At 37.7% G+C, this 14,226-nt stretch overlaps 1 protein-coding gene across 1 annotated transcript in view; it reads right to left on the bottom strand.

Annotated features, from left to right (window-relative positions):
• Window positions 1-13,863, bottom strand: part of scn1laa (sodium channel, voltage-gated, type I-like, alpha) — a 29,167-nt gene extending 15,304 nt beyond the window's left edge. Inside the window, exons 1-12 of the mRNA XM_042494079.1 lie at window positions 13,786-13,863; window positions 8,943-9,253; window positions 8,597-8,715; window positions 8,328-8,417; window positions 8,109-8,237; window positions 6,386-6,477; window positions 5,368-5,583; window positions 5,138-5,201; window positions 4,456-4,597; window positions 3,184-3,390; window positions 2,345-2,614; window positions 194-562 (exon numbers count right to left, since the gene is read on the bottom strand). Of these exons, the coding sequence (XP_042350013.1) occupies window positions 194-562; window positions 2,345-2,614; window positions 3,184-3,390; window positions 4,456-4,597; window positions 5,138-5,201; window positions 5,368-5,583; window positions 6,386-6,477; window positions 8,109-8,237; window positions 8,328-8,417; window positions 8,597-8,715; window positions 8,943-9,200 (1,956 nt within the window). The 5' untranslated portion in view covers window positions 9,201-9,253; window positions 13,786-13,863. The remainder of the gene's footprint in view (window positions 1-193; window positions 563-2,344; window positions 2,615-3,183; window positions 3,391-4,455; window positions 4,598-5,137; window positions 5,202-5,367; window positions 5,584-6,385; window positions 6,478-8,108; window positions 8,238-8,327; window positions 8,418-8,596; window positions 8,716-8,942; window positions 9,254-13,785) is intronic.
• Window positions 13,864-14,226: the final 363 nt, after the last annotated feature.

Below are 14,226 nucleotides of genomic sequence, written 5' to 3'. Positions count from 1 at the left end.
TGTTTTCCCCTCTGGTGAAGGTGGGACTTAAATGCACTCTGTCTCTATGGCCTTTCAACTTCAAAGGTACACGGTAAAACATACAGTGTTAGTCAGACAGGAAAAGGACAAAGAAAAAGTAGAAAACCATAATGGAGATATGGACTATAGGCAAATGAAATAGGGCCATCTGGGCAAACCAACCCTTTCTTACATTGTCTCCGGTGGAAGCCATATCTACTGTCACTTTAGGTAGACGGAGCCCCACAGGTGACGATGGGAGTGAATTGCCCCCCACTAGAGACGCAACCCCACTGCGATCTACAGAGCTGTGCTTGATCCCATTGGGTTGAAGTAGGAGATGCGAAAAGAAGCTGTTCTGGCTCATAGTGCTGCTGCGTCGATCACTCCGCGGAAGAAACAAAGAACCCCTCCGACTCCGGTTGTCTTCAAAAATGCTGTTCTCATCATCTGCAAACCCATTTTCTGAAGCAACGTCATGCGCTTGGCTTTGGAAACTGAAAAGGCTGGTCCTGCTGTACCGTCTGGACGAGAGCAGGGGTCCACGAAAACTCAGAAAGGACTAGGAGAGAGAGATATTCTTCAGTGGATACACGAAGTATGCTGATTGTAAAGAAGACAGAACGCTGATGACAACAATCGCCATATGTGTCATTGACATAAAAGTGATCTTTGTGTTGAGGTGAAGAAAGAATTGCCTGATGATGACAATGATGATGATGATAAGGATGATGATGAATATGATGATGTCAGTAAGGAATGTAAGGAAACTGCAAAATTAAAAATACAAGTTGGTGAGGACTAAGAACGGTGAAGGTGGTTATCATGATGGTGATGAAGAAGAAAAAGATAATCATGAAAATGGCGGTGGTGGTGGTAATAAGCATTACAAGGAGGAACTTGCAAAATAAAAAAAATGCATTTTGATAGTTGGCAATAACAAGGATATAAGAAGTTGGCGCAGACAAATATGAAGAAGAAGGTGATGATGATGATGATTAAGATGTTGATGATGATGATGATGACGATGATGATGATGATGATTACGATAAAGAAAAGAAAAAAAGTGCCATTGTGATAGCAGTGAATGAAATGTTGCATTGGGCATAATTCCATGACATAAAAGTAGTCACAAAATTTGCTAGCAGCTCATATAGATTCAGGAAATTTAGAAAATATATATGTTGAAAAAGACGACAGGCTAATCAATATTCTAAAATTCCACACTCACAACTATCTGAGGCTGTAATGCACTCCATCAAATTACCACTCCATCTGCCTCTCCTGCCTGTCACTTATTTTAAACTCTGCAAGGAGCTTGATGAAAGTCAGCGAGTCCTCTTACTGACAAAAGTTAGACACTTCTGCTATTCAACTAAGAAACACTGATCACAGACTGGAGTTTTGATGTTTCCTGATCTACTTAATTTTGCAATTAGAATTAATGCCTTGCTGATGTATGCCTCCACAAACCAGTCATGTTGCACTTACAAATCACATCCATGTCTGTGAAAACACGAATGCTTCATAAACATCTTCCCCCCGGCGGCACAGACGATCTCCACAATCAGCACGGTTTCAAGGTGGACACACGATTAGTGTCAAAAATTCAGTATTTGACCAAATATCTCCCCCTCTGTTACTGAAAATGTAATGACCGATAAAGTGTTTTTTCATAACATTATGATGTCACAGTAAAGCTGACCTTTGACCTTTGATATAAAATGCCATCACTTTATCATTTTATCATCTTAGACACCTGTTCAAAATTTTGTCATAATAAGCACATGGCCGATTATGGCCAAAAACATGTTTTGTGAGGTCCCAATGACCTTTGACCTTCAACCACCAAATTCTGATCAGTTCATCCTTGACATCCCGTAGGCATTTGTGCCAAATCTGTGGAACCTCCCTCAAGGTTTTCTGGAGACATTGTGTTTACAACAATGAGAAGGCCACAGTTACCCTGACTTTTGACCATCAAAAAATCGTTGAGTTCAAGTGAATATTCAAGCCAAATTTGAAGAATATATAATATACATTTTTGACATTGAATATTACAGCTTATGCCACTGCTATTTGGTGGGACTATACACTATAAATATTTTTCAGATATCAAGATGAAATGTCTAACATTTATTCCATTTTTTTTCATTCTTGACTTGATTCAGAATTACCATTATGGAAATACTGAAGTGATAGTAATTGATAAAACACTCCATAAAAGGGACTTTGAGTTGAGAAGGGACAAAATAAGCTGAAAGCAGGGCAACTGTTCATAATACATCGGTAACAAAATATCACTGTTTTCATAGACAAATCATATTGACATATCATACTAAACCTGATGTGCAGGTGAGCATTTCATGTCATAGTTGAGCTGGTTTGCACCCACAGAGAAGCGGCAGCGAGCCTTCCTGATACTGTCCTGTGAATCGGATTTAGGAACCCTCACATCAGCCCCTTTGCCCTCCTCCTCCTTCATTTTTCTTCGTCTGTTGCGTCTCTCTTTGGCACTTTTGGAGCTGAGCTTGGAAGTGTCAGAGGAGCTCTCGGGGCCACTGGCTTTATCGCTGGCCTCCCCGCTCTCTGCAGCTGCTGCAGCTGCTGCTGCCTAGGAGAGGAAAGAGAGAACAACAGGAGGCAGAATAAATCTTTGTGATTCATATATTACTCAGTATCTGCAGACAGACAGTTCTTCCTAGTGTCAGGAAGAAACAGAGTATGTCTTATGGTAATAAAAAATACAATGGTTGGTCAGCATCTTATTTTGTAGGTTTGTAGGGGCTAATTTACAGGATTCATAACCATGTATTTTGGAGCCAGTCAAATTTTTGAGACAAAACTATTTTACTTTCAAATATGATTGGTAATTGGCAACCATAAAATATGGTGGGCCAATCTAGGGCTCAGATGTAACTAAGCATATTTATTCAAATATTGTTCTGAAGCACACATTATACAAACCTGAAATTCTGCTGGAGAATAGCTAAATAATTCATTATAAATGTGAGAATTTACATATAGAATATATATAGAGAATTTACTTTCATGTCTGCTATTTCAACTTTTATGTAAGTCCTCCACCCCTGGTTAAGTTTTGTACATGTATAAAGTGGTTTTCTGTTTGTTCCAAATAAACATAAAAAGAAACACCCCCCCCCCCCACAGATTGTCCTGTACCTGGGCATCCTCTTGCTGCTGTTTTAGCTGCTCAGCCATAGCATCATACTCTTCCTTCTTCTGCTGCTCCTCCTTTATGGTGGCCTGGCTCTGCTCCTCATAGGCCATAGCTACTACAGCTAAGATCAGGTTGACCAGGTAGAAGGAACCGAGGAATATCACCAGCACAAAAAAGATCATGTAGGGCTTTCCAGCTGCCCGCAACGTCTGGAAAAAAAATAAACAGTTTAGCGTTATGCTTTGGTTATTCAGTATCATTATAGTTATTATAGGCGTTGTAATTATTTCTTCTTTAATCTTTTCTTTCCTTTTTCTTTCACTTCATTTTACTCAAGTATATAATTATCATTGTGCAGCAGAATGCATATCCATTTCTTGGTCACTCCATTTGTTTGTCTGTGGCAAATATATTTTGAGAAATAATGTCAAGATTAGCATGACAAGCTCATTCACTTCTAAGGGGTAAGAAACCATGAAATTGAAATAATTAGATAAATACCCTGTGAAATTTGCATCAGGTCAAAAGAAAGAAAGAAAAATAAACTATTACCATTCCAGATCATGATCAAGAGACCAAACAAGTAAAAACAAGTAATGCTACCCAATTACACACAAAAAGATATGATCATTGGATCTTTGTTGTTTTAATGTTTAATTTACTTGCAGTTAGTACAATGTTGAGCCTATTCAGTGGACACCTACAGTATTTGCATTTAGGTCTATTCAAGTTATGTTGCCTGAGTCACAGCAGGACTCATTATTGTTCCCTCTGACCAAGATGCACCTGCATTTCATTCAGAGGTTTGTTTGAACTCTTTTATTACCAACAATGTAATGTGAGGATGCTTTGTCTTTGACAGAGCCCCTCCTTGACACAGCAAGCCCTGCCTGTTTATGTATGTAGAGAAGCAGACCATACAAATACAGCATCCTTCACCACACATGAGGTCAAACATTTCATCAACCTGCCACCAAGCAAGCCACCGCTGTTTTTCTGGGGTCGCTGAGCAACCAAAGAAGAAGGGAAGACAACAGTGCTACTTAATGAAGTACTTCAACTACAAAATGAATGACCCATATATTAATCACTCATCCTGTGTTGCCTACCTTGTTAATCAATGTCTTTATTATTGTGTTTATGTATGTTTAACGTATTTTAATTTTCTTTGAAGCAAAGTTATTGACATTTATGACAGAAAATGTGTGGAAATCATAAATACATGGATTGATGCTTAGAGAAGTTCATCCAGTCTTTCTAATTCCACTGCCTACCTGCTGGTAAAGGTTTTCCCAGGCATCCTGTGTCATCAGTCGAAACAGAGCGAGAAAGGCCCAACCAAATGAGTCAAAGCTGGTGTAACCATAGTCTGGGTTCCTTCCCACTCTCCAGCAAATGAACCCCTCTGGACACTGCCTGTAACGAGCAGAGAGTCTGTGAGGCTCAGAAGAAGTCAAATATAATAATATAATAATATAATAATATATATATATATATATATATATATATATATATATATATATATATATATATATATATATATATATATATATATATATATATATATATATATATACATACATATATACACATATATATATACATATATATATATATATATATATACACATACATACACACACATACACACACACATATATATATATATATATATATATATATATATATATATATGTTGGTTTGAATGTCCTATCTCTGGACAATTTTCAACAATATTGCCCGATTTAAAACATTTGTTAGCAAAGTTATCAAATAGAAATCACATGTAATATTACTTTGATGAAGTAATTAGAGTAGTTAGTAATCACATTTTAACAGGGTACCTAGTAATCGGTAACCTAATACATGTCAAAAGTAACCTGTTGAACACTGATGGTAGCAAATGACCCACCCAAATATAATGTCCAGGTCTAAAGCCTTGAAGAATAAGCTTACCCAGCTCCACGGCCAGATCCACAAAGCAATGGATCTTTTTTGCCGTTAAGGTAATACAGATTACCTGATAGAGAAAAAGGGGAAAATATAAAAATAAAATTGGTGTTTGGTGACTAATTTTATAACGTTCTATTTATCCTTACATAAGTAATATGTTTTTTGTTATTTCTTTTTTTATGTGCAGGATGAAGTTGTGACTAACTCAAAGCAGAACAGACCAAAGTACTCACTCTTATTGAGCGCGTATGTCTCCCAGTCGAAATCTTTCATTGTTGTACCATTGAGGGTGGAATTATCAGGTTGCCTCACACACTTTTGCTTTAAATGGCCCATAAACAGCTGTAACCCTATGAGGGCAAAGACGCTCAAGCAAAAGACGGTGAGAATCATCACATCAGCAAGCTTCTTCACAGACTGGAACAATGCACCAACAATGGTCTTCAAGCCTGCAAAATACAGAATCAGTCATTACTCTAAGTAGTCAAGTAAAAGAACATGACAGCATAAACAACAGTAATGTGCTGTCTATAAAAACTGATGCCAATGAGTTCTGCTTTTAAAGGAGTATTCCACCAAATTAGCCTTTACTCCATAAATCCTGTGAGAAGATTTTGGGTGTAATATTAGCAGAGTTCCCCTTTAAAGTAAGACATTCCTTCTTTTACTTTTTATGCTAGGAAAAAAAGAAAACATTTTCCTTACACAGTGATTTAAGATCATGCATTTCGGCAATGCTGTACATGCAACAATGATGGGACAGACCCACAGGTTAAGTGACATTATGCCGTCATTGACCACAAGCAAATTGGAGGAAATGGCTATCAAGGGATTAGTGCAATGAAAACAAAAGCAGATTGTTCCAAAACACAAAAGCAAATGGCACAGATCTCACAGAGTAACTATGCGATCTACAGGCAGGAAAACACACAAGAACATTAAATCTTTGATTTCAGTGGCTATATGTGTATGAGAGTCAAAGAGCTGGACTCAGAAGCTGATCCATTGATCTATTTAAGACCTGTATGTCCATTTAACTAGCTCTCATCTGTGATACCAAAGATTGTTTTTAGGATTGCAAATGTTCAGAATGGTGAAACAACTCTGTGAAATATCTGTGATAAGGAGGTGGACAGGTTGGTCTGGGAGCATCACACATTGGCGGGGGGAACTGGAGGACGGGCGGTTGAGGGGGTGCAGGAGAAAACTGTACAAGAGACTAACTAACATGCACTTGTTGGTAATGCTTACCTGGGATAACTGAAATAGCTTTTAAAGCTCTCAGCACTCTGAATATGCGAAGAACTGAAAAATTGCCCAGGGGTACAAACGTAGTGACATACCTGCAGGGAAAATGAGAATTACCATGAAATACTGACCGAGACAATAACACATGAAACATAGATTGAAGCCAACATTTTGTTCAAACAGTATCCAGTGCAGCAGTCAAACAGTAAAAATTGAGGCATGCAAATTGGTGAAAATAAACTGATAGAGAGTTCATTGTGATGAGAATTTTAAAAATGCACCAGCTGCCATGTGGTACAAACTTCAAAGATAAGTCTGGTGATATTCTACATGGTTTTTATTTTCAACAAATCTTATAAAGATAAACAATAATGTCCTTTGTTTCATAGACCCCCATTGTTCTCCAAATGAACGACATAAAAGAGGCACATTTAGCACTGGGAGACCTGTTCCTTCTTAAAATGAACAATGCTGTTGGTAAAACTCAATCGAGCAGCAGATGTCCTTTAAGCCACACCAGAAAATAATGCAAAACAAATCCAATATTCACTCCTGTTTTAGAAAATGTTGCTAAAAACATGCATTTTACTTGAGAAAATTATCGCATTATAAATAACAAAACTATATCTGTGAGCCATTCAAAAATATTTACATATACAGTAGAAATTCATGGGCATGGACAAGTAGAGAGGGTGGGGAAATATAACAAAAAAAATATCTTGAAGTGATCTAATGCATTATTTGTTTTGTGATCTATTGACTGTAAGGAAAATAAAACCAGCCATATTCTTTAAGACCTACAAATGGCTTTTAAAATAAATGATAACTTGAAACAGATGTACAACCCCAATTCCATAAAAGATGGGATGTTGTGTAAAACATAATTAAAAACAGAATACAATGATTTGCAAAACTTTTTGGACCTATGTTCAGTTAAGTTCAATATGAAGACAAGATGTTTACATCTCTGGAGGCATTATGAATTCCAACAGGTACATGCAGGTTTTGGAGCAACATATGCTGCCATCCAGACTATGTCTTTTTCAGGGACATCCCTTTTTATTCAAGCAAGACAATGTGCCACAATCTGCATGTATTACATCAGAGTGGTTTTGCAGTAAAAGAGTGCAGGTACTATACTGGCCTACCTGCAGTCCAGAGTTGAAAATTGAAAATGTGTGGTGCATTATGAAGCACATCATACAACAAGAGATACCTCTGACTGACAAGCAACTGAAGTTTTATATCAAGCAAGCATGGAAAAGAAATTAACTTTCAAAACTTCAACAATTAGTGTCCTTAGTTCCCAAATGCTTACTGCTTAATGCTTAATGAGTTTTGTTAAAAGAAAAGGTGATGTAACAGAGTGATAAACAAGCGACCAACTTATAACATGTTGCAGACAACAAATTGAGAATAAGTTTATCAATTTCAACATGTATTTCACTGAATAAATGTCAAAATCGATCCCCAAATCATTGAGTTCTGTTTTGTTTACATTTTACACTGCATCCCAACTAGTTTTGCAATCAGGTTTGAAAGTAATGATCATACTTTAGATCATTTGTTATGAATAGTTACATATTTTAACAAAACTGCTTTTGTTACCAGTAGTGAAACCAGTAAAACATCATTTTTGTTACCTATACTAAAGAACCACTGGGGAAAAGATGTAACAGCTCTTCCATCAATATCCCAATTGACTGAATGTGTGGTAAGTACTTACGCCATGATAATGACACTGAAATCCAACCAATTCCAGGGATCTCTTAGAAACGTGAACTTCCCTATGCAGAACCCTCGAGCTAAAATTTTAACGAGGGATTCAAACGTATAGATTGCGGTAAATGTGTACCTGTTGGAAACAAAATGTAGTTAAAGCAAACATTTCCACTTTTATATAATCTGAGTATGTGATTCAAGGTATAATTAAAAGGTAACTTACTCTACAAACTTTAAGTGTTCAGGCACTGTACTATATGTCATAAACACACAGTTGACGAGGATAGTGAGCATGATCACCATACTGAACAATTTGCAGGCAGCTGTCAAGGAAGCCACTTATTTTGTTGGAGATTGAACACCTTTTTTTGTATAATTTATCATAATCTCATGCAAGGTGGCAATGTAAACACCTCATGACCACAAATGTTTTGCGGTCTCAACATAAACACAATTCAAGCTTCTCAGATTATTCTCTTAAAGAAAGGATATGAGTGTACCAAAATCCTAAGTGATATTCTTCTGAGGAAGTTGAAGGGGCTCAGGAGGTACAAGGCAGGAGCGGCATTGAAGCGGAAGATGCAGTTTCCTTTGCTTAGTACTATGAAAGTCTGACAGAAAAAGACAAATATGTATAAAATACTCTTATTTCTCAACTGACTTGCAATATTTAATTTACAAAATATGAAATGATAGTACCATTGTTAGGATCTGCAGTATTTGCAGTATCTTTTTTCCCTTGTTTCTCCAGTGTTTTGCCCTCCCTTCTTGTTTAATGTTTGTGTGTGTGTGTGTGTGTGTGTGTGTGTATGTCTTAGGTTGGGTGTGGCAGACCTACATTACAGTAGTAGGGATCCGGGTCCTCCAGCGGTATCGACACCATGCCTTTAGGGGTGTCCCCATACAGACGAGGGAGTGATTTGCCCGCCTCCAGGTCACGGCTGGGCTTGAGGTCATTCTCATCATTGTGTTTTTTCTTCTCTCCCTTCGGCTTCTTGGCTTTCTCCTCTGCAATCCGTGCCTCGATGGCTTTGAGGGACTCACGACTAAACGGGCGGAGGCTGTCTGGACCTGGTGGTACAAGCAGCTGTGCCATCTTTTCATCATGCAACTTCAGAGTGAACAGCTAGCCTCCAGCATGAGAAAGGCCTAAGGGTTCAGAACAGATAAGGAGCTCTGATAGGGGTTGACAGTTGTATCTGACATGACATGTTATTTTATTGTATATAAATAATTGAAAGCATTTTTGGCAGCAAATTTGTATTGGCAGATAAGGAGTGTTTTAAAAGGAGAGGAGAAGAAGGTGGGTGTGGTTCAGCTCTTTGGCCAGAGATCATCATCTCAGGAAGTGGCAGGCTATAATGAGTCTAGAGATGGCTGTCATACACATAAATTCCTGCCAGCTATGGTAAAATTAGATCTAATTATCTGCTCTTCTGTAGATAAAATTAAGATTTGACATGACAATGATCAATTCCAGGTGAGATTCTTGCTCCTCTCCTCCATCCCTCAAAATGAAAAGAGTCCACTTTTCCCCCAGAGCACAGAGACAGAGCGGTGGGAGAAATAGATCCATCCTACTAATAGGCCTGACTGGTAGGATGTGTTAGGCAGACCTATGCAGTATTAAATATGAATGCACTACAGACTGCACTGCATCTCTCTGGGTGCCCTCTCACTGAGAGCTTTTGCCTGATCTGAATGTAATAGTGTAATAGAATACTTCCACCCGTGTCTGTGATGCAAGAAATCAATCACAAACACACTGGTCAATCAACTGCCCACAGCACTGGGTTGTACATGTGTGATGTAATTGCAACAACAAAACGGAGGTCCAATTACTAAAGAGAAAAGCTATATGTCTGGTTTACTGCTTGAATGTCAGATTTACACTGAAAGAGGCAGTTTAACAGAGACACAAGAGATACACAGAGAAACACAGCAGGATGTTCAACTGAAAGGATGTTGGTCATGGATAATATCAGCATATTGTGCACAAAGTAAATAGATCAACAGCATTACCATTGCCGCAGGTTCCCCTGCACAGAGAGATAATCATTTACACATGTGCATCAGTGATGCTGTCAAGTCAGGACAGAAAGACAACCAATGACTGAACTGCTGAAGTGGTCAAATGCAAACACTTAAATACACCTGCCATATTATTTATCAAATCTAAATATGTCATCTCCATCCACAAGAAATTAACCCATGGAATAAATTAAGAATGTTATTTTATGTTAATGTATTCATTAGGGATGTTCCTAAACAACTAATTTTACTGAGATTTGACTTTAGACAAGCTGACTAGTCTTAAAGTAAGAAAACAGTCAGAATTGAGAACAATTAGGTTAAATGCAGTCTGAAAAAATATTGCATATATTATTAGAGCCATCTGAAACTGTTGATCATATTTTTTAAATAACAAAAAAATATATTTTAAATGCAGGTTAAATGTGTGGCAGTTAGAACCATGCATTGTGAGCACTGTACATTATCCCACAAAAGTTAAATAAGTCACTAATAAAATCAAATTCCAGCCAAACCATGCTGGTTTTAGAAATGTCATCTTTAATAGACTTCCCACCTTGCTTGCAGGGCAAACAGGCCAATGTATGTTATGTTTTTTTCCCCTCCTTTTTGTTCTTAATCTGGCATCTTTATATTAGTTATTAGAAAATGTTATTTCTTTTTTCATAAAGACAAATTTAAGTGGAATGACAAATTATGTCAATATGTAATTTTGAATGTGTACATTAAAAAAATAATAATTTTAATAATAGTTATAATCGACTAGTATTTCAGGCAGAGACTTGAAAGACTTGCAGCATTTAATGAAAAAGTCGACTAAAAGCACACATTCCTCTTTATACATGTTCCAGAAAATATGTTTGTGTATCCGTCAGGGAACAGATCAAGCTCCAACACAAACACACTACAAGCAATGGTTTCTAACAACATGTCACAAAATAAAAGCCAACCATTTTGGACCAAATTTCCAAATCATCACTGGTCCCTTTTCCTGTTTTTTTGGTTTAGTTCACAAAATTACTGTATAGTACATTGACTGTCAGATAAAGGATACATATTACTGTCTTTTGTATAGATTTAGTAAGAGGTGCACACTTTCTGCTCAACATTAGTGAATGGCAAAAATAAATGTGAGACCTATAAGAAGAGTAACCTCTTTGTTATAGTACACCACATATTGTTGACATACTGTAATGTATGGCAGAGTACTGAGGCCACAGCATTCGTCGTCATCAAGTGCGCTGGTAACATACCACTGAAGTGTAATGGTCTTAAAGGATAACAGTCCCTTCATATAACTACAACATATGATTATTTAGATGAACACAATTCAATAGAGGCTTTACTGAAAGCAATAATTGAGGAACAACATCAAACAACAGGAAGATAAACTTCTTTCAAATAAACTTCCAAATAAACTTTGGTTCGATGTTCACTCAACAAGGTCAACCTGCAGCGACTAACCTCTACAGAGGTATGCGTCATTCTGTCAATCTGTCCCCAACTCATTACACACAACTTAGATATGAGCTGCCACTTTGAAGCTTCAAATAGGTCCACTTCAATTTATCTGCAACCTGTCGGCATCATGACGCTGTGCCGACCAACCAAAAATGGATACATTTGCTTCCCTCCACTCTCGCTGGAACACAATGTCAACACATTAGTTTGGTATTTGCAATTCATTGTACATTTAAGTGAGTCCTTCTGATGAGCTTTAAGTGATGACTGACCTTGGCCTGAGGCCGCATGATACACCTAAAAGTCTATTAAACGCTCAGGAAGTGTCAAACAGAGGCTCAGCTTTAATATTTCATGCACATTACTCATTTCAAAACTTAATTTCATTGACCTCAAAATGCTTCTTAGCACTGAAATAAGGTAAGAGATGGTTTGTGACAGACTCAAGCCTATTCAAAAGGTACTGACACATTATAAAAGCCACACTTATGTTATATTGTGTGTTATTTTTGATAGAGTTAAAGTTAGAGTTAAATATTTTTTTTCCCAAACCTGAATATAAATGTGATGAATAAACTAAAACAAGACATAATACAATGGGTATGCATGCACGTAAAAGTGGCCTACGAGCTCACTGGAGTCCTGCCTCTTGCCCACATCTTAAAACTGATTATTGAAAGCAGACTTCAAACCAAACTGTGAGCTACAAACATTAGAAAATAAAGGCAAGAAGACCCTTACAAAGGTAAAAAAAAAAAAAGAAAAAAAAAAGACAAATAATGTATAGTAGAAACGCCTTCCACATTTTCTATCTCAAGACAAAACACGTGCCCATATGCCTATTGAAAGACGTATTGGTGATGTAATCATTCATATGCTGGCTATAAAAATCCTCGCTGAGCAGCAGATAAGAGATAGTATGACTGTAATATATATATAAATGTATAGATAGATAGATAGATCTATACTAAAAATATACTAAAATGTCCCCCCATTGGAGGGAATGCACCTTAACAAAGACTACGGATGGTGTGTTTTGTCTGCCTTCACTTACATGGGAATCACTTGCAAGACATCTCTACATGGACACTGTATAATTGCAGCAACCTATAACTTTTGGACATTGTGTCTTTAATTTAGACTCATGTACTCTGATGAACGTTGAACTTGTTTTGGATAATGTCCTGCTGACCACCTCAACAGGCCTACAACTGAACCGCAGCACTGCAACAAAGACGACTTCAGACTGACCAACAAGCTTAATGATTGGTGGGACACCTCTCCATCAGTGAGCAGGATACCTAACCTGTAACATACCTGAATACAGAGAGATCACAGCTCAGTATCTGTGGGCTCCTGAGGGACCAACACACTCACAGCTCTTAAGTGCTCACAGCAAATGCTTGCTGCTGCCTCTCACAGACTACAGGATCAGGGATTAGATCTCACTCATTCAGGGCGTTGGCGAAAAAGCTGATGATAGGGAGCTCTTAACATAGTCCATAACTGGAATAAATGCACTTTTCTTCTTTTATAAGCTGACAGGCTACTCTGTGTGTGTGTGTGTGTGTGTGTGTGTGTCTGTGTGTGAGAGAGAGAAAGAGAGAGTGTGTGTGCGGTTCAGATAGAAAGAAAACAGGACAGTCTAATCTCTAATTGACAGCAATCTAATAAAGATGTTGACAGTCATGCAGGCAGGAAGTCGTCTAAGCTGAAGTGTGGGCTAACAGTTGGTGCCATGCTCATTAAGTTCCATAACATTTTGTGGCCCATAATTTGCTCTCTAGTCTTTATGAGATACATGAGATCAATCACTTTTTTTTTCAATACAGGCCTTCAACACATTATAAAAGACTGCATTTAACAGCTTGATAGAATTTGATATGCAAAGGCTGCATCACATTGTCAAGTGTGAGAAATCTTAAATATAAGTATAATAGATAGATAGACAGACAGACAGACAGAGAGAGACAGACAGATAGATAGATAGATAGATAGATAGATAGACAGATAGACAGATAGATAGATAGATGGATAGATAGATAGATTCTCTAAAAAATGAATTTTCTGTCAGCTGTAGACTTCCATAAATCATTCACCAGACTTAATTAACTTTTCAGCCAATTTCATCCCTATTTCTTTTGATAAACAGCACTCACACACAACTTCAACAGATTCTGTTTACTCACCATCAGTTTTCCATCCTCGACGGGTGAACAATAAAAAATAAGAGCTTCAACGTGGATAAAATGTTGTTTAAAATAAACTAGTCCGTCTGTTTAAGGTGTTTTTGACGCTTCTCCCTGCGCAGAATTGGTAATTTCCACGATTTGAACAGGAAAACCCTGAGAGAGAGAGAGAGAGAGACAGAGAGAGAGAGGGTGTGTGTATATTATCCGCCCCTTCGTGCGGCCAGAGTCAAAGTACTGTACTGAGAGTGTGCTTCCGGATGTGCTTGGGTACCAAGTGAGGGCAGAGACGGCAGGATGGCTGTTGAGATCATATTGTGGTGGACATTATCGTGCGTAATTGTCAGGAATAAAGATGTTTGCAATCCAGTATCAGAATCTAAAAGCTAAAGCCACAACTATGAATCAGATCGTGTTGTAAGAGTGTGTGTGTGTGTGTGT

Source organism: Plectropomus leopardus, chromosome 10, assembly GCF_008729295.1.
Source record: "Plectropomus leopardus isolate mb chromosome 10, YSFRI_Pleo_2.0, whole genome shotgun sequence".
Lineage (NCBI taxonomy): Eukaryota > Metazoa > Chordata > Actinopteri > Perciformes > Serranidae > Plectropomus > Plectropomus leopardus.
The sequence above is the reverse complement of the archived record's forward strand: the minus strand, read 5'-3'. Positions and strand labels throughout refer to the sequence as shown.